The 21,789-nt window shown below is 38.9% G+C and overlaps 1 protein-coding gene and 1 pseudogene across 1 annotated transcript in view; both read right to left on the bottom strand.

Moving 5' to 3' along the window:
* The window catches only part of Tspan7 (tetraspanin 7), a 127,379-nt gene extending 120,777 nt beyond the window's left edge, over positions 1-6,602 (bottom strand). The window contains exon 1 of the mRNA XM_008833037.3: positions 6,463-6,602. Within this exon, the coding sequence (XP_008831259.1) occupies positions 6,463-6,543 (81 nt within the window). The 5' untranslated portion in view covers positions 6,544-6,602. The remainder of the gene's footprint in view (positions 1-6,462) is intronic.
* An 11,931-nt stretch (positions 6,603-18,533) lies between these two features.
* Positions 18,534-20,668, bottom strand: LOC108490856 (annotated as a pseudogene).
* Positions 20,669-21,789: the final 1,121 nt, after the last annotated feature.

A 21,789-nucleotide genomic window follows, 5' to 3' on the forward strand; every position in this document is an offset into this window, starting at 1 on the left:
CAGAGGAAAAAAGTCTAAGAGATCAAACAATTCAAGAAAATTTCTCCAAACTCAAGAAGACTTCCAGATTCAAAGGATAAACAATAGAGAGAAAAATAGAGTGTTCTACCAAGGTATAATACTGGGAAATTTCAAAGAACTAAAAATACATTAGATCCCAATAGCTTTCAGAAGAGAAAAGCAGGAACCAAGAAAAATCATAATAATATCTGATTTCCCACCATTAATAACAAGGATAAGAAGACTTTGATGGAAAGTAGATAGTATAAATTTTGAGGGAAAATGCCTCCTAAACTATGATTATATATCCAGCCAAACTATCAAACTGTCAGTGTCAAATACAATTTTTGCATTTGTGTAGGCCTCCAAATTTAACCTCTGATTTACCCAAGAAAGAAAACTACTTGAAAATTGGCTCTACCAAAGTAAAGTAAAAGAATCAAGAAAGAGAATAAATATCTAGGCACCCTGAAGACTCAGTATAGGAGACAGAATTCACAAGGATGACAGCTAATGGGGATTACAATGATAGCTCCCGTTTCAGAGACCCAGAGAATATTAGCCCAACTTGAAAGCCAAAATCACCAAAGACAAATGTCTCGAAAACGTGGATACTCATAGCATGCATAGAGTACTTCGAAGTACTAAGTGAAGGTGCATAATTCTTGAGAAGAATATGGAAAAGAATTTGTAGTGAACATAGGAAATGCAAAGGATGAAACAAGGCTATTGCTAAGTGCAGGGAAAAGAAGCTGTGTAAATATTAATAATATGCATACTGCCTGGTTGCACTGTAGACAGATCTACTGAAGCACCTCATCATTGGCTGGTGCATAAACAAAATGTTATGTTGCTAGTCATAAAGTGATAAATGATCTGTTAGGATCAACTGTAATATAAGGAAGATGTGAATATGAGAAAAAAAAGGAAAGTGGCAAAGGAACTTAATGTTTATCTTCTGTAGTGTAAATGCAATAGTCTGAAAATAATACCTAAAAGTGAATAGTTTAGAAGCGAGTGCATTACTGACAGGTAAAATGCCAAAAGCAACAGCCAGCAAACAGACAAACATTTTATATGTTTGATATCTGGCACATGAATATTTGTTGAATTGAACAACTGTTACTCAAAAGAGTAACTATAAGCATCTGAATGTATGAAAAGTCAAACACTGTAAAATATCGGGGCCTTCTCTTTAAAAATTTTTTTCCTCTTTATTCAGCCTAAGTACCAAAACTTTCTAGATGAGAAAAGAGAAAAAAGCATATTGATCATTTTTTAAAATTTACCCCCATATGATTAGTGATGTTTTCCAAATGAAAAGAGAAATCGCTGCTATTTCAACATGAAAGAATTTAACAGTATAAATAATAATTACTTCCTTCGAGAACCAAACAGAAATAAAATCCAGTATACACTCTCTTCAGAATATTGGTCAGATGTGGTGAATTTAAATCTTAGTTTAGTACTCAGATGAGTATTTAAAGTACATAAAAATTTATAAATCAAAACAGTTTATCTAGTTACATATTTATAAGGTTTTACTGCTTGCTTTTGGGTTATATCTGTCATGAGAATAGAATACTTGGTTCTATTTTATTCAAGTTTAAATTAAATTACAATTAAAAGCTTAGATAACCCAAATAGCTAGCAAACTAGATAACAAAATACAGTGATTTAACTATCTTTATTATATAAGCAAGTTGTTTTAAACTCATCCAGAACATATTTAAACAATCACAGATAGGTTGAAATATTACCCCTTTAAAAGACCTCCCCATGTGTAATGTGTTAAATAAATAAGCCAGGATAGTCAGTAAAATTGTCATTCATTTATTAAGAAGCTAAATGGTTCCCAAATAAACTAGTATATAATACTGTTTCTACTGTTTAAAGCACAGGATAACTTACTCCTAGATGTGTTTTTCCATCTAACTCCAAACTGGAAAATGAAACATAAAAATCAAAGAAAATAATGTGTTCACTTAGCATTCAGCTGATGTCATTTAATGAAGAAAGATCATCCTATACATACCAAGTCTGTAAAGGGTCACTTACCTTTAATCTTCAAATAAACAATTATGGCACATCATGGAGAATTTCTTCTATGTGACGGTATTGAGCATGCTGTGGTATGGTAGCTCTAAATCCCAGTAAATGTAGTGAATTGCTCATTAGGCTCTCTTTTTCTTCACAAGACTTTCTACTATGCAGTTTCAATAGAGCAGAATTTACTGGTACTGTTAACATTTTGAGGCAAATACTGGGCAGGGCTCAACCCCTGCTAGGAATCATCAGCTGCATTATTCGCTGCTGAGCAACGCATGTAGCCTCTACCCACTAAATTCCAGTAGAATCCACCACCGATATAACAAAAATAAATCTTTAGATATTGCCATATATGGGGGGATTGTCCCCTGAAACCACCACTTTAGAGAAATATATCAAATAGGCAGAGTGATTGTAAAGGGAAGAGGCCAGATAAAAATAATGATCTCTCTTTCATAACTGTAGTCTTCTGGTTTGATACAGGCCCAAGTACTTCTTGATGCTTGATCAAGACATTAGATGCTCCCTACCTACCATTATTTTAAGGTCAAATGTCTTCTACTTCTAAACCTAAATTGAAATTCCTCTTAAAAGAATGTCAAAGTCACCTTTTTGTTAATTACATAGCATGATTCCAGAAGATGTGAGAAATGTGTGAGTACTTACCATGTATCAGGCATAGTACCAGGTATTTAAGAAATATCCATGTATCAACTATATTTACTTAATTGAGAAATAACTGCTTCTTACATTTTTCTGCTTTATTTTTATTTTATGAGTGTTCTGCCTGCATGTATTTAAGTGTAATATCTGTGTGCAATACCCATGGAGACCAGAAAAGGGCATTGTGACCCCTAGAGCTGGAGTTAGAGATGGTTTTTAGCAGCTTTGTGGGAGCTGGAAACCAAACCGGGGTCTTCTGCAAAAGCAGCCAGTGCCCTTAACCACTGAACCATCTCTCCACCTCTGAGAAATAGCTCTTATAAACAAGTTTTTAACAGGTGAATCTTTGTGATCTTTAATTTGTCAAAAAAAAATCATTAGATTTGACACCCAAAGCACAAGAAGTGCACTTTATTAAAATAAAAAATATGAAATTCCCATAGTTCAAAAGACACAAAGGAGAAAGTGAATAGACAACCTGTAGAATAGGAGAAAATGCTTGCAAATCATATATCTGAAAGGAGTATTGTACCTGGAATATATTAATGACTCATAGATTAATAATACAAAGATAAATAGCTTAAATAAAAAATGGTCAAAGAATATGAATATACACCTCTTCAAGAGATAATCAATGACCATTAACATTTTAACATTTATCAATGTTCAGCATCAATATTCATTAAGAAAGTTCAAACCAGAATCCCAATAAGATATAAGTGCACATCTCCTAATGTGGCTACAATTAAATAGCTAAGGAACAAGTGTTGGCAAGAATATGAAGAAACTGGAATCCTCACTGTTAATGGAGAAGTTGCTCTGGAAGACAGTCTAGCAGTTCTTCAAACAAATTAGTAACAAAGTTACTATACAACCCAGTAATTTTGCCCTCCCAGGTATACAGCCAAGAGAAATGAAGATATAGGTACACACACACACACACACACACACACACACACACACACAAATGGTACATGAATCATTATAACCGCATTATTCATAATAGTCAATCATCCCAAATACACATCAATAGACAAATAGATAAACAAAATATAGTATATTCCCACAATGGAATACTGCTTGATCATAAATGTGAAGTGCTGAACACATCATGCTAAGTGAAAGCAACCAGCCATGAAAGGTTAAATATTATATGACCCCATGCATATGAAATGTCCAGAATAGTGAAGTCTATATGGGTGGAAGGTAGATTTATGTTTTCCCAGGGCTAGCACCAGGACTGGGAGGACTGGGAGGGAGAATGAAAGCTAAAGGGACAGGCATGGTTTCTTTTAGAGACGATGAAGCAATCTAAAGGACTGCAGTGATAGTTCTATCTATGACTATATTAAAAAATGAATATGCTAAAATACATTCTATTTACATATTATGCATGAGCTCATATGGCATAATTTAATGGGTAACATATGTATATATATGAATTATGCCTGAATTAAACTGCTTTATGAAAAAAACATTTCAGGAACAAAAAAAAAACATAACATTGGGACTATGGCTTATTAACAAAAACATCTTTAAAACAGCCTAGCATCTGGAGAGATCTCATTCTTTTGGTTGTAAAGTAGGAAAGGAACATTGAATCCTATTCAAACCACTGAAAACACTCCAGGTAAATATTTTATTCAGGAATACAAAAATCTTGACTGTACAAAAAGAAAACATGAAAATGTCAGCATCCGGGAACTTTACAGTACAATGATTATTTAAGATGTATTAGGAGGCATTAAGCAATCAAAAAATCATAAAAATCGAGGATTCTTGCCGGGAGGGCATTAAACAAGGAGAGTTGAAGAACCCATATGAAAAGCAGAAGCCTGCAACACCGGCTTCTTTACCAACCTTAAGAGAGGCTCAGAAAAGAATCTTCCTTGGTATGCACCATAAACCTTGACGTTCAGGAAGCTAAGGTAATCACCCATATGATTTACTCCAGTAACAAATAGGAAGTGTGTAACAAAGGGCCAAGCAAAAACAGATTTAAAGAGATGCATAGAGTTAAACCAGTTCTTAGCAATGGCTACTGAGAAGTTTAATTGTCAACAACATTATGGCTTTTTCCAGGCATACAGAAGATGGCAAGATCCCCGTGGGAATAGTGTACAGTTCTACTACTGAGATCATTCAACCCGTGTCAATTTTAGTCCCCCAAAGTCAGCTTATGTGCCTGGCTTATGTGATGGACTATATCAATCATGTGACTGTTTCTCATTGCAGAGCTCCTGGTATGTGCTGTTCCCACACTCCATGGTTTCCCAGACCCCCCAAAAATCACCAGTGACAAAGAAAAGCCCGGGGGCATATTTTAAATCTTTAATACATCTCAGCTCCTGCGTTGACCGTTGTAAACAGCAAAGTTTACCAGCAATCCGAGTCTAGGTACCTCATACAACACTGTGCTTCACTTAGGAAGCAAAAACAGGGCTAATTTTGGGGTGGGAGGCCAAGAGAAAAAAAAAAGAAAGAAAGAAACAACCAAAGGCAGTGGTGGTTCTTCTCTACAGAGCCTCACGTTTCAAAATGACTGACTGCCTTAAAAGCTGGAATGACCCAGATTACTGTGTGGGGAGACAGGTATTCATTCCTTTGCAGTGTGTGGCTATATAGGCTGTGTGGCTTGATGTGGGAAGAGGGAGCTGGAAGGGGGAATCTATACCGCGAGAAAAAGAGTGGGGAATGGTCTTTAGCTACCACCCACTTGTCGAAGTGAATCACTGCAGTGTCAGCCCTGCACTGATTTCATGAATTGCCAAACAGGATGAGGTAAGGCTGAAGCCTGGAGCCCACTCCTCCCCTCCTTCCTCCTCCTCCCGCGCACAGAAGGGCGCATCCCTCCCTCCGCGAGGTGCACCACGCAGCCCCCCGCGGCCAGGGCTTACGTCACCCTTCTGCATTGAGCTCAAGAACTGGTAGCAGCACCGTTTGATGGAGAACATAGTTGGGGTGCTACCGCTGCCACCAGGTGGTAGGGGTCCTCCTCCTGGGCGCTGAGGACTGGCTTTACCCAGTGAACAGAATGACCAGATGGGCACAGTTAAGGATGGAAAGGAGCCAGAAAGGGGTCGTAAGCCCCATCTCTCGAGTCGCTGAGAAAGCTCAAAGATGTCCCTGGCTTATGTAAGACCCTCTCCCCTTCCGTGCGCCTCCAAGCGGTGGTGCCTGCCGCAACCCCCACCCCCGATTAGCGAGCCTGGGAGACTCAGACCGCCCTTGTCCAGGCAGGGAGAGGGTTATCTGCGTCTCTCTCATGCAGCCCAGCAGGGTCGGGAATAAGTCGGAATCTGAGATTAAACCCCAGCCATCCCGCGCCCACTCCTCGCCTGCCACAGTTTAGCTACAAGAGGCACTGCAAACCCACTAGTGAGGTGGGGAGATGAGTCCGGAAGAGAAAACAAACAAATCCGCAACTTTCCCCAGGGACTGACCCTATCCTGAGAGCTGAAGAACTCAATGAATTAAAAAATATTTTTATGGAAAGGTCTGCAACCTGCAGTCACCCCCACCACGCAGCCCACTGCAGCTTCTGCCAGGCAGAATCGAGGGTGGGAGCAGCCGAGACCCGCGCCCTACCTTCCCGAAGCCCTGACCCAGCTCCCCGCCCCTATCTCTCTACCGACAGGGTTTCAAAGATCCGGTTTGGGGTTTGGTTTTTTTCCCAGCTTTCTTCCTAAGAACATCATCACACCGACTGATGGACCGAGACCCGGCCACCAGCCAGCCGTGGGCACTCACCCAGAAGACGAAGGAGTAAATGATGAGGAGGGTTTTGAGACAGGTTATCACAGGTTTGGTCTCCATTCTCCTCGATGCCATACTACAGAGCTCCGGCGGCGGCGGCGGCGGCGGGCTGCGGGCGGGCGCGGGAGGGGGAAGAGGCGGGGCCGCGCGGGGCGGGGCGGGGGCGCGTGCCGCCTGAGCTGCCCGTGCGCGCGCACTCAGGGATGCGCGTGCATGAGCGCGCGGCCGCGGAACCCGGGCTGAAGCAGCAAGCCGGTCAGCGACTGCGCTCTGGAAAAGCTACGAAGCCTGCAATCCAGCACAGGCTCGGGCTCAGACTCTCAGCAGAGGCAAGGGCTGGAATGATTCATGGAGGGACGGAATCCTCCCTGCTTAGAGACGGGTTCAGAAGTCCAGGCAACATCTCCGAGATCATCTCGCAATTAAGATTTCTGGTTTGCAGGAAGCAGGGCCTTATATTTACAGAAACTCCTGCACCTGGTTGGCTGAAGATTATGGGTGTCCGCAGAGATCCTGCATTTGGACGCCCGATAGATATGTCCTTGGCAATCAACGCGCCTTGCCTGTGCCGGGAACAGAGTGTGACAGCCAGAGATACAGCTCCAAGGATTGTAAGGAAACCAAGAGTTCAAAGACCCCCTAAATCCTTGCCGGCGCAGGTATCAATAAGCACCCTTGAAACTATATTTTTAGATTTCCTCACATTTGGAAATGACGAAGTAAATTGCAAGCTGTATGTAGTAACATTTTTCCTGCATATAAAATGATTAACAGCTTAAAAAAAAAACATAATCATTTAAAGTGTCAGAGAATCATTTGCCTCTCCTAAATAATAATAATAATAATAATAATAATAATGTTTAAAAAAACGACTTGGAATTTCCTCCAAAGGTTGAATGTAGAGTTACCATAAGAATTCCACTCCTGGGTGTCTTCCTGAGGGAAATGAAAACCCGTATCTACATGAGAATTTGTGCATGAATATTTATAGCACTATAATTCATGAGTAACAAAAAGTGGAATCAAATGTCAGTTGACATTTCTACAGTGGAAAACTATTCATCCACAAAATGTAATGAAGAGCTGCAGATACATGTTACAACATGGATGAACTTTCAAAGTATGTTTAGTGAAGGAAGCCACTCACAGAACACGTAATGAATGATCCATGTATAGGAAACCTCCAAAACTGACAAATCCACAGAGACAGAAAATACATGAGTGGTTGCTGGAGGGTAGGAATGTTGGTGGGGGGATTGCTTTCCTTCTTGGAACGATGAAAATGTTGTGGAATTAGATGATGGTGGCAGCTGAATAGCATAGTTTAAGAGAACAAATTTTATGTAATATGAATTCTATTACAATAAAAAATAATATACATTCCACCTAGATTCCCCATGACTGGTTCTAAGAGGAACACACAATAGAGATTCTGACAGATTCCATCTTACTCCTGAGAGAGGCTACAGTAGGAAGCAACGCCATCACAGGCAAACTCCATGTAGGTGTTAAGAATACTGTTTGTGAAAGAGTAAAAACATAGTCAATAAAGTTTGACTAAAGCCTTTCAAGATCATTTGTGGCTAGTATAATTATTACCTCTAATGAGTTAGACATGTTCCCAGGTCAGGAAGGTCATTCTACAAACAGAAAACCAATATGAGGAAGAGGGGAACCTGGTGAATGGGCAGTCACAGCAAAGGCTATTTGGGCATAGGTGGACTGGAGAGGAAAACAGTATAAGTGAATGAAGATTAGCAATGGAAGGGGGCTGGGCATCTGCTATAGAGGAAGACTTTGCACAGTAATTTTCAATGATGGCTGTCATTTGCACCCCCCACACACACACACACAAGTGCTTTAAAGAAATAATGAATTCCTGGGCCCAATCCCAGCTAGTTTGAGTTAATTGTTATGGAGTCAAGGTTCAGCATCTTTAAAGTCTGCAGGTGTTTCTCCTAAGCAAAAGTTGAGGTCCATTGCCCCTGCTGTGATGAAATTGAATTCAAGCTGACAAAATGCTTCCTCCACTTTGAGAGTCTGCAGGCTGATTCCTGAACTCTGTGGAGGAACAAGGAAAGGATTCCAAAACTTTGAAGCTCATAGTCTTAAAAAGTCTTGGCCATGTATAAATGTAAAGGGGTCATATATCACAACATAATAGGTGAATTTATAGAAGATAGAGGATATTCACGTATGAAACCCCTCAGAGCTTCAACTAATTCATTATTTCAGTGTGGCGCTTTTTAAATCTAGTTAAGTCTACACTTGATATTTTGAATTATTCTACCAAAAATAAACTAAATATAGAGATAAACATATACATATATTAACACGAGTAATAGGTAAATTAAAATATTTCAAGGCCAGTCTTGCTACTCGTTATGTTCTGTCATATAGAGTAAAAAAAAAAAAATCATTCTAGTTTTCCAAGGACTGAGGAGTTTCCTTGCATCCATGAGTTTCATTGCTAAATTCAGAAATATCTAGCACAAACCAGGACAAGTTAGTCACAATGAAACAGATAGGGACTACTCCAAAGGCACACAGGGCAAATAACCTCCAGGCCCTTAACCTATTACTCATTAAAAACAGTGTGTCTTCGCTTCTGCCTCCATCCTTATAGTTTAACAGCTTTGTCAAATGATACAAGGTCAGAATGTTTACAAACTAGAAGTTCCTTATAATGGAGGCAAGCTTAAATTATCGTGGTTTGAGATAGCAACACAAATGACAGAGATAAGGAGGAAATGTTATTGAAGAAAAACCTAAATAAGACCTTTGGGTTCATTTGTTCTTGTTGATCTCAATATCACTAATTTCAGAAGTCACATACATTGTTTACAGTAGTTTCCCACTAGTTTCTTGGAGGTATTATATCTGCCTTGTGGTTTATGATAACAGTTGGCTAGACTAAGTCACAAAACTTGAAAGCTGCCTTTGCTTTTTAAAAAGCAGTTCTTTAAAAGAACCTCAGCTTTTCGAAGAAAGTGGGATAAAAGGCTTGGCATGTCTGTCTTCATGTCACTCTGTCACCTTAGCTGTGCCAACCTTTGCATCAGAGTCTATTCATTTCTGCATGTGGATATGTTGATTAGTTAGAAACTTTTTATTGAAAACTATCATGCAGTGTTAACTCAGCCTATTGCCTCTTGGAGCAGATTTTTTTTCTGCACTGCTCTTGTGATTTCTCAGCAGCTCAAGCACCGAGAAGCCTTCAACTCTATCATACAGCAAGACTATTTATGCAAGAGGATGGCACCAGCAGTAACTTAGCACTTCCTGATTTCCTGAGACGAGCACCCACCCCTTATCCCACCAAATACAAGACCAGGAAGTTTATGTCCAAGAAGAAAAATATCTCTTGAAACCATGCCCATAACTCGTGGACAATTACCAAACTTTAGCCCACCAGCACCCAAATACATGAAACTTGCTCTCATTTTTTACCAACAAACAGCAGCCTGTTGAGCATTAACAGTCTCCCTTCAATTTCGAGTGATGTTGGCCAGTTCAGACTCATGTCCTAGTAAAGTTTTGCCTGTCTTGTTTGTAAAATATGGTTCAGTGTCAGATCCTGCCATCTGGTACCAACCGTATCCCTGAAGTAGGAGCACTGGCACCCACTAGGAGAGTTTGGTGACAAGTGAAAGCTCAAGCCCCACTGCAAGTGGGGCTCATTAAGATGTTAAGATCTCCAGGATTTAGATACACAGCGATGTCTGTCAGGCAGTCAGTGACTGAATCGTATCCTTCCAAAGATACACTTAAGTCCTAACTCAGGTATCTCAGAGGTAACCTTATTTGCAAATAACCTTGCTGCAGATTAGTTATTTACTATGTGGTCATATTGGAATACTGTGGGCCTCAACTTTAGCTTTAAATCAGAGGTGTTTTAAAACAGAAGACATAAGAATATGCCCAAATGAAGAGTGACTCACACAGGAAGAAGCCATGTGGCAACAGAAGCAGAGATCAAAATAATGCAACTACTACGAGCCAAAGATCAGCAGGGATCAATGGTCACCTCCAGAAGCTGTGAAAGAGGCAAGGAAGTATTCAAGCCAGAGTATTAGAGGGAGTGTGGCTCTGCTGACACTTTGATACCAGGCTCCTCACCTCCAGACGTGGGAGAAGATCAATTTCTTCCTTCAAGACATGCAGGTACGGTAATTTCCTGTGGCAGCATCAAAAAATGAACAAGTGAAGGATGCACTGATCCACAGGTTGGCAAAATATTATGATAACTACCATATCAGCCACCCTTAGCTATATATCAAAAATAATTGGAAACATGGATTCAAACAAAAACTTACTTGCGAATGTTTCCAGCAGCTTTATTCACAATAACCTAAAGGTGGAAGCAACTAAGTGTTGAACAGATGATGAATGTATAAAGAAAATAAGTAAATGCACACAATGGAATATTATTCAGCCACAACAAGGAATAAATGACATATTATTTCTAGAAAGTGGATGGAACCTTGTAAACATGATGCTAAGTGGAAGAAGACAGACACATAGGCCTCAAATTTCATTAGTGCATTCATATGAAGTATGCATGATAGGCAAATCTATAGAGTTAGGAAGCAGATGAAGGACTGCCAAGAACTAGAAGGAAAGACTAGGAGGAACCATTGATTAACAGCCACGGAGTTTTATCTTGGTGTGATGAACAATTTCTGGAGCTAGATAATGGTGATGGGTCTATAACATTGTGAATGTCCTTAATGGCTGAGCTGTATACTTTAAAAATGGGTAAAGCAGTACATTTTATGACTTTATCACATACAGAAATAATATATAACCAGAGCAAGGTCAAAGTCCTGCAACATGATGGAAGGGTGTGTTCAGGGAACTGAAAGACTTTCCAGAAGCAAAGAAGGTTTGCAGAAGGCTGGAGAGGAGTCAGTTTCTCCAGACATTCTTAAGTGATAATAAGGATTTTTCCTTACAAATCCCCTTCAATCTAATGTCCAGTGTAATCTTATTCAAGCACAAACGTTATTATATCATTCTCTTGTTTAACATCCTCTAATGCTTTTCTATACCTGCACTTTGAATCAAATTTAAACTCTTCACCTCTGTTTAGAAAACACACATAAGCTGGCTCCAGCTTCCTCAGTCACTACTTTCTTTTTAGCCCTCTGCTTCAACTGTTTTGGCCAAGACAAATTGGTGTGATTCCTTTCCCTCCTCCAGGGCCTTTCAGACTGACTGAGCCTCATTTTGGCAAGCTTTTCCCTATAGACTTAACGGCAAACCCCTTCCTTCTTTCATTTAAATCTCAGTAATAGATGGCACCTACTAAGATAGGCTATACCAGAGGAAAACAGCCATCCGGACATTATCTATTCTATTTTTTGGCATAACACTTTTTCGGACATTTTCTTGTTTATGTAACTGGATTTTTGTTTGTTTCTATTTTTTGGCCCATGCTGTTCACTGAAATGTAAACTCTAACAGAAGATGGTATTTTTTTTGTCTGTTTTGTTCACTGTTGCATCCTCAGCATGTAGATACAGCAGAAAATTGCTGAACAAATGAATGGCGCATAGTAGTCACTCAATAGATGATTGTTGACTGGCTGAATAAGGGTGTGATATGTGAAATGGGCCTTGAAGGATGAATAGGATAATAGTAGTATTTAAGGATTGCAGAAGCAGCTCGTTACAAGTTAGAAACAACATGAACAAAGACAGCTTGAACAAAAGTCCAAATCTCGGTAGAAAAAGTAGCAAGGCAGCTAGAGGGCCTAGAAGAAGCAAACAAGTCAGTCAGGTTTGCTTTGGTGGGAAAAGGCTTCACTCTGCCTAAGACCAAGTTAGCCTCTAGCAGAGGCAGTGGAAGCACTGGAGGGTCTCTGAATTGGTGAGGAACATATTCTGACATATTCTGGGAAAGACATTTGGGAAGCAGAATGAAGGATGAGAGGTTACCAAAGGAACAGAGCAGAAAGCAGTAAAAGCCTTGTGAGGGCATTTGGCTCCACTGGGAGTCTAAGATTTATGAATGCCTAGGCACTGACTCCCCCACCCCAAGAGATTCAGATTATTTTGATCTGGAGGAGGGTAGTAGTCACTATTTTAAAACGTTCCCCAGTTGTCTTAGCTAGAAGTGAAACCCCTGGGGCAGGTAAATAACTGTTCTGACATGGAATAGATAGCCCTGAGAACTCAGGAAATCTGGGTGATGAAGGAAAATATTACTGACCTCTAGTCTGAGTAATCTTGGATGATGGCTTTTGAAACATGCAACCATGGGGGCTGGAGAGATGGCTTAGTGGTTAAGAGCACTGGCTGCTCTTACAAAGGACCCGGTTTTGGGTCCCAGCACCATGGAAGCAAAGAATCTCCTGTAACTCCAGTTTCAGGAGATCCAATGCCCTCTTCTGACCTCCAAGGGCATTGCATGACACAGGTCCACTTAGATACATGTACCAACCTACAAGCAAGCAATACACTCATGCACACAAAATAAAAATAATAAATAAAGTGTTGCTTTAAAATGCAGCCATATCCTTCACAGATGCAAACAATAGACTAACACAGAAATTCAGACATTTACAGATGTGTTTTTATAGTCTCAAGGGGAAATTGGTGGTGTGCTATTAAGAAAAGAAGAAGCAACATAAAAATATATGCAAAACCATCTTAACTATATAAAAACACAAGGAAGGAGATTAGAAGAAAGTGTATACAAGCTGAACATGGTATTGCATGTATGAAATCTCAGAACTCAGGAGGTCTAGGCAGGAGGATTGCCACAAATTTGAGGCCAGCCTGGACTACACAGTAGTATGAGGCTAGCCTTGGCTATGTAGCAAGACCTAATCACAAAACAAATTATGTATACATTTCTCAAAGCCATAATTGTAGGTGATTTTTTAAAATTTTTTAAATTTTTTCCAACTCCCCAAATTTCTAAATGGCAATATATTTATATTCAGAGAAGTATATGTTATAAAGGAAGCCTGCACCCCCAAGATTTCAATATTATTATTTTAGGACTTGAAGAGGAAGTCCTTGAACTCTTTTGAAAACTTGCATGTATGCATTTTAAGCTTATATTCATTGACCTATATTTCATTATTAACACATGTCTGTGTTTCCAAGGTCCCTATTTGACCTCCCCAAATGACTTTTATTCTGAGAATAAGAAATGTGTGCAGAACACATTGGGTATGTTTGTACAAGCACTCGGGAAAGCATACTCAAAGAGCACAGGAAACTGAGCAAACTTGGTTTGAGGGACTTGGTAAGCATCATTAGAAGGTAGGGTTGTTCAGATGACAACTTGACATAGATATGGAATGAACGTTGCAGACCCTCCCTTTCCTCCATAACCCCCCTCAAACTTTGAAGATTTTTAAAAAATTAAAAAAATATTTTATTAAATTTATTTTATGTGTATGAGTGTACCGCTTGTATGTAGGTTGGTACAGCTGTGTCAAGCAATGCCCACAAAGTCAAAAGAGGGTGTTGGATCCCCTGGAACTGCAGTTACAGATGGTTGTTAGCCACCATATGGGGTCCTCCCTTAGAGCAGTCAGTGCTCTTAACCACCGAGTCATCTCTCCAGCACTTGAAGATTCTTTAAAAGCTAGATTTTAAAAAGTCATAAAGATACTGGAGTGTAAAAAGGTTTGTATGTAATATTGCCTACTTAACAAAAAAAATAGCAGGGACTAAAAGGTACTGTTCTCAATTTAACAGAATGACAGTTGAATGGCTTAGATCATAAGCTAGAAATGTAAGAGACTCAGCTTCCTTAAAACTGAACAAAAGTAAGAGACGTAAAAAGCCAATAGCACTAACTGCCAGGACTCTAATCCCCAGACTGATAATGGAAACACTCACTGATGGCTAAGAAGACTAGGGTGTAGGTACAAGTGTCAGCTCCTTTAAACCTAGGGCTTCCTGAACATGTTGGAAAGAATTTGAGAGCAGTTGGAGTTCTTCAGTTTTGTTTTTCTTGTATACCTTTGCACTACAAAAATAAATACATGTACAAAATATATCTGAAGAATGTTAATTATAGAATTCACTTTTAGAATAAAAGAATTAAAAATACACACATAGACAAGCATTGTGGTACATGCCCATAATCTCAGCATGCTGGAGACCGAGGAAGGAGGATTGTGAGTTTGAGACCAGTCAGGGCTACACAAGGAGACACTGTCTCAAATAAAACATCCAAATATCCATCAATAGTGATTTTACATATGTTTATTCATTTACAAAACTAGTGGGCACATACTATCTATAAGTCACGTTGTAAGTACTAGACATTACAGCTGTGATCAAAACAAATGAGAGTCCTCTTCTGAGAGAGCTTGCAATCTACTGAGGAAGAGAAACAGTGGAATAAATTTTATCATATGCGTACTATAGAATTATATATTGCAACCTCTAATTAGTAGATACAATTACCTATATTAAAGTAAAAGGCTCATTAAGATGAAATGCATCATATTTTTTCATGTAAGTTACAGGAGAGAATAATAAATCCTATTTCAGTAATTAGAATCAGAAAATTCATTACTATGCTCATAAGAAAAAAGATGTTATTAGTAGAGAATTTTACCTGTGAAAAATACTCATTTGATTTTTTTCAAGTAATATTGCATTTATAATAAAAATACTTTCCTTCTTGAAAAAAAATTTAAAAATATTTTACTTATTATTAAATTTTTTTGTTCTTTTTGAGACAGGGTCTCCCTGTACTCCCAGCTGGCCTGGAACTCGCTATATAGACCAGGCTGGCCTTGAACTCACAGAGATCTGCCTGCCTCTGCCTCCAGAGTGCTGGGATTAAAGGCATTAAAGTCATGCTCCACCACCCCCAGCTTTATTTATTTTTATTTTATGTGTATGAGTGTATTGCCTGCATGTATGTAAGTACGCCTGTGTCATACAATGCCTACAAAGGTCAGAAGAGGGTGTTGGGTCCCTTGGAACTGGAGTTATGGCAGTTGTTAGCTGCCATGTGCTGGCAACTGAACCCTGGTCCTCTACAAGAGCAGCCACTGCTCTTAACTTCTGAGCCATCTCTCCAGCCGCTTAAAAACTTTCTATTGAGACCTTATATTTAGAGTGTGGCTTCTGGGACATAAGACAGTTTGGATAAATTTTTGTTTTTATGCTTAAGAATAAAAACATGATAATTACCCATGCAGATCTCAAACAAATGAGCATACAATGTTAAGACAATAGTTTCTGAGGTAAACTGATAGTGTTTATAACTCCAAGTAGTCAGAACTCCACTGAGTTTTCCATTTATGATGAACACAAATCCATTCGTGAAGGAACAAAGCAGACATCCTTAGGGCTGTTCTGTTTTTTTCCATTATCTATTTCTTGCTAAGCTCAAGGGGAGAAGACTGTGCTTAAATGCCTTTCTTAGAAACAAAGTGCCATTGTTCATTGGGTTGGAAATCCCCACTGATGTATTGCTCTTTGTATTTATGGTATATTTTAAAAGAAACAATTTAAATATCCAGCAATAGAGAATCTGTTTTAAAATTATATTACTTCATAGTAAAATTTTACTTGAGTCTCAGCTATTACTTCCAATATTCTTTTTTTGGTATTACAGAACTCTAGCAATCTTCAAAGTACATTTTTGTGGCTCCCTTCCCGATTGGCTTCCTGTTAGGTTTGCCAGTGTAAGAACTGCTAGACGACTATGGTGTAGGGATAAAAAGAGAAGCTTCCTTTTCTGTCTCTGGGGGTCTTTCTAACAGCAGAAGAAGTAGCAGCAAGACTACAGTAGGCAACTCTTTATTCTCAACAGTATTTGTGGCAGTTTTAACAGCAGTGAAGACTTTGGATGCCTGGGTTCCAACTCAGTGCTGGCAGTACCTCTAAAAGGAGCAGCGACAGCACTTTTTGCAGTTCTGTATCTAATACAGGTACAGCTTTCTGGTCTCTAAGCAATTACACTGTGGTCAATTGTTTGCAAAACTAGAGAATTCTTTCTCTGCATGCCATTTAAAAAACGTTTAAGTTGGCACACAATAATGGGTTTCATTATGATATTTGCATATGCATATGCCATTTTACTTTCTCCTCATTCACTCTCCTCCCCCACTGCCCCCGTATATCCCCTTTGCCCTCCTCTTAGACGCCTGCTTCCTCTTTCCAAACTGTCTACCTTTCTGCTTTCATGACATAAGATCCATGCTAGTTTTCATGGTGATGATACCACCATTTCCATCGAAGGGGAATCTGTTTTTTTTTCTCTTTCTGAATCTAGGCTGGCCTCCTTCCTTATTTTGAAAATTGAATGCAATGAAAATGACAATGTGGCAGTGCCAAGCTTAGGTCTCAAGAAAACTCATGCTTGGACTTCTGTCCACTGTCTTAGAACGCTATGAGAATGAGCCCAGACTGACTTGGTGGAGAACGAGCTAAGCATGGACATGAGAGTCCAGCCAGCCCACCTCTCCCAGCTGACACTTCAAATATGTATGGGAGGCCAGCCAAGATTAGAAAATCAACTAATAATCAACCACAGATGCATGAGGGAGCTCATCAGAGACAAGAGAACTGTCCAGATGAGCTCAATTTACATTGCTGATCACAGAATTTTCTCTTAAATGAGCTTACTAGTTTTAAGTAAGTTTGTTATACCTCAGTCACTATAGGGTGGCTTGTTACAGAGTAATAACTAACAGATATATACCCTTCTCCATTTTTCAGTACATTTATATCTTTGTGGAAAGTAGCACCAAGCCCTTTCCTGCACCAACTCTATAGAGTGGTTTCTGCATGCCTGACTAGACACTCACACATGCTATGTCTGTGGAATGGAATTCTATGAGGTCATTAAATTCATGTAAAAGTAGAATATATTTAACATATAAAATCCCTTATATCATGTTTATAAGTGAAAAAGAAAATGACAAAATTACCCATAGTATAATTTCAACATGTGTGCAAGTATTTGGAGATTAACATATTAAAAATTATGGTTTCAAAATTCAATACTTCACCATTTTATGATTTTTCTTCCAACATTTTTGCATTTACTACTTAAATATTTTATTTATTATTTTTATCTTATGTGTATAAGTGCATTGCCCACATGTATGTAAGTGAGTGCACCCATGTCATGCAATGCCGTGGAGGTCAGAAGAGGGCGTCAAATTCCCCTGGAACTGGAGTTAAGGACGGTTTGTAGCTTCCATGAGGGTGCTGAGACTCTAACCTGGGTCCTCTGCAAGAGCAGTCAGTGCTCTTAACTGCTGAGCCATCTCTCCAGCCTGACCTTATTTTTTAAATCATTAGGTCAACTGGTTCACTCACTTCAGTAGTAATATTTTCTACATATTTCTGACTAACCTATTTTAATTAAATTTATTTGTTGCACTATTATCTTTGATTGTATTATAAGTTGCAAACCAATGCATAAAAATGATTATTTTGGAACAATCAGCTCAAGTTAAGGCATTTGCTGAAAAACCTGACAATCTCAGCTGGATCCTTGGGACCCACATGGGAGGAGAGCTGATGGAGCTCAGTTCTGCAGAAGGTGAATCAAAGAAAAGACAGAGTCAAACTGTTGCTTGAAAACAAGAGAATGTTTGGACATTGGTGGAACACTGTTTCCTGGTCAAGGGCAGAGCACTGCCTTGGGATAGTAAGAATGAGAGTGGATGGACTGTGTTTTCTTTTCTCACGGACTAGAGCTCTGGGAAAGAGTTTGGTTAGTAACAGAAAAGAAAAACACCCTTTCCTTTGAACTTTGCTTGATTTATGTTTTGTACTCTGTATCTTTGGCTGACCTTGCTAATTAGGTATAAAGAGCCACTCTTAGAATTAAACTCACCTTTCTCCACATGAGAGTTTGGTCCTTTGCCTTCAATCATTCTGTCATCCACCAGCATACCTGAGACTCTACATGGGTTGGCCTCTGACCGCTACATGTGTCATGACAAGTGTGTGCCCCACACACAAAAATAAATATAATAAAAAGTGGATGTGTTAAGTTTTTCGATTGTCGCAAAATGTAATTTTTTTATGGTGAAAATTTGTGTATTTAGAATTAGCCAAATGGCCTGCTTAGATGACCACAGTTTTGTTGGCAATATCCAAAGCATTGTAATTAGGAATAAGTCAAACACAGACTTTCTTCTCTCTGCCAGGTTTGATCAGGGTATTTACTTTGGCCACATCTGTTTTGTAGAGTTTCTTCATAGCCTGTTTGGTCTGGTACTTGTAGGCCTTGATATCCACAATGAATACAAGCGTGTTGTCTTTTGCCTTCTTCGTATTTAACTCAGTGGTCAGGGAAACTTGATGATGGCATAGTGGTCATGCTTCTTTCTCCTGGAGGCACTTCTGTGAGGGTATTTGATCTGCCTCCGAAGGGTCTTGGGCTTCCAGAAAGTAGGTGATATGCATATCTTCTTTTTGTGGCTGTGTATACCTTTCAACACTGCCTTCTTGGCTTTTGATGCCATCCCTTTGGCTTCGGCTTTGGGAGGGGCAGGAGTTTCCTTCTTCACTTTCCAGTAAAATGTAATTTAAACATTAAATCATGTAGATGTAGCCAGACGTGGTGGCACATATCTTTAATCCCAGCACTTGGGAGGCAGAGGCAGGCAGGTGTCTGTGAGTTTGAGGCCAACCTGGTCTACATAGTGAGTTCCAGGCCATCTGGTGCTACAGGGAGACTCTGTTTCAAAAAGATCAGAAAACAAAAAAAAAACCATGTAGGTATTACATAATATAGGTCAAAATTATTTCTGAAATGAAGAAATGTGTGTACCCTCAGCCTTAAAATTCTTCTTGTTAGAATTATCCCTATCCTGGAACAGATAGCTCCTAATAATTAGCATATTTCATCGTATCGGAAATACTAATACTTATTTAGCAGCTGTTGGTGTCTGTCTTAGTTTGTTTCTCCATTGCTGTGACAAAACACTCTGACCAATACCAACTTGGGGAGGAAAGGGTTTATTTGTCTTACATCTCCCAGGTCACAGTTCATCAGGGAGCCCAAGGTAGGAACTCAGGGCAGGAACCTGGAGGCAGGAGCTGGAGCACAGGCCATGGAGGAATACTGCTTACTGGCTTGCTCCCTGGCCCGTGCTCAACCTGCTTTCTTGTACAACGCAGATCTTCATGCCCAGGGGTGGCACCACCCACAGTGGGCTTGAACCCTCCCACATCACTCAATAATCAAGAAGATATCCACAGACATGGCCACAGGCCAGTCCAATGGAGGAAATTCACCAACTGAGACTCCCTCTACTCAGGTGCGTCAAGTTGACAACTAAAGCTATCCAGCACAATTGACCCCTTGTCAACTTGACACAATATCATCTCTATTAAACCATAACCTTTCCAATTCTTGTCCCCAAAATATGATGTTACTATCACAACATAAGACAGTACAATCCTAAAAGACCCACAGTCTTTTCAATCTGTTTGGGTTAAAATTCTGAAATACTAGTCTTGACAATAATATTAGAATCAGATCACATGGGTTCTCTCCTGGCCATTGGGACTTGTCAGTTTTCACATCCGTAATGCTGTTATTATCTTTATACTAGATAGTATACATGAAGTGTTTGCAACAATTCTAGCATGGTACCTGATCAGTAAGGTTAATTATCATAACAACACTGTGCAATATCATAATTTCTGAAGTTTAGATCTAAAAGGGAAAAGTTTTTAAATTCAATGTTTTCAATATCAGGTAACAATCCATTAGTGGATTATGAAATCAATTTCAGGGCTCTGGCATTTAAGAAAACAAGAATAAAATAGACCACACAATATCAGAGTCTCTTACATATATAAGAGCTAAGGTTTTGTGAAACACTAGGCTTAGGTGAATAACAGGCAAAATTTGTGAACTGTAGTGGTCATGATGGTCATGGTGAGTGGATGTATACTAGGTCAATATAGAATATTTCTTACTGTAAATCATGATCAAAACTGTCGAATTTTAAAGCTTTGATCTTTACTTTTTTTTCATTTTACAGTTGAGTAAATTGGGATACAGTGAAGTGAAATGATTATCCCAAGTTTTCCCAGCCTTTCATTATTAGATGAGCTGTTAGTTTTATTTTGACATCCTGTACTTAAGCCTCTAGTTATAAAGCATCTCCCATTAGATTAACTCCAACTGTACCTCTTGATGGTTCTATAACTTTAGCCAATATATTCACTCTGGGCTTCTGTTCCATCATCTGTAATGTGAGATAAAACTGCTGAGTAGAAAAGTTGTCCAGAAATAAAATTAAGTTGTAGCTCCACTATTCACTTTCTTTGTGTGTTTATTATTTATCATGTTAAAATGTACACAAAGTAACATTTACTATCTTAACCACTTGTAAGTGTACAATTTGTGGCGTTAAGTACATTTATACCACTTGACAGCTATCAGTTACCTTCTCATGTTTTTCTAAAATACAAACAAGCAAACAAATTAAAGATTTGACCACTTCAGGGTGAAACTATGTACACATTAAACAATAAATTCCATTTCTTCCTCCCTGAAGCTTCTCAAAACCATCATTCTAATTTCTTTCTCCATATTTTATCATTTTCTGCTATTCTCCCTTTTTTTTGAGTCTTCATATCTATGAACATGGTATATCTTTTAGGTTAGGTGTTTTGATCTTAAGCAAATAATGCAATTTTATTCCCCACATCTGGATGAAAAGAGGATAATACTTTCTGTCATCTATTTTATCTAAATGCCTGGAATATACTAGCTATGGCAGCTAAACTTATCATATACGCAAAAGTGCTTTATAAATTCTAAAGCACCAAAAAATTATTATTTGTTGTTTCTTATAACACTGCACCTAAGCAGGAAGCCAAATTTTGCATGTTTATGTAATATTACATATCAAAACATCATAAATTTTTTATCAAAGCCATGCCAGTATTTAACATAAAAATATGGTATCACCAAGCTTCTCTTCTACTTTCTTTGAAAAACTGTAAGTCTTTCTTTATGGAAAAATTATCTGAATAATCACTAATTGACTGGTTTTATATGTTTCGTGTGTTTTTTGAGTCAGGGTCTCCCTATAGCCCCAGCTGGCCTGCAACTCACTATGCAAACCAAGCTGGTCTTGATTTTACAGAGATCCACTTGCCTCTGCCTCTTAAGTGATGAGATTAAAGACTGTACCACTATGCCCAGCTGTGGTTTTACACTTTAAGTAATATTTACCTATAGGTAAAATATAAAAAGATGAATTATACTCATCATTTTTTTACAGCACTGAGGATAGAAAAAATGAAAAATTATGAATGTGTGAGGGAGTTTGGGTTTTTTATGCCTTAGAAACTGGTC

The sequence above is a fragment of the Nannospalax galili genome, unplaced genomic scaffold (assembly GCF_000622305.1).
Source record: "Nannospalax galili isolate Female #2095 unplaced genomic scaffold, S.galili_v1.0 scaffold556, whole genome shotgun sequence".
NCBI classification, from domain to species: domain Eukaryota; kingdom Metazoa; phylum Chordata; class Mammalia; order Rodentia; family Spalacidae; genus Nannospalax; species Nannospalax galili.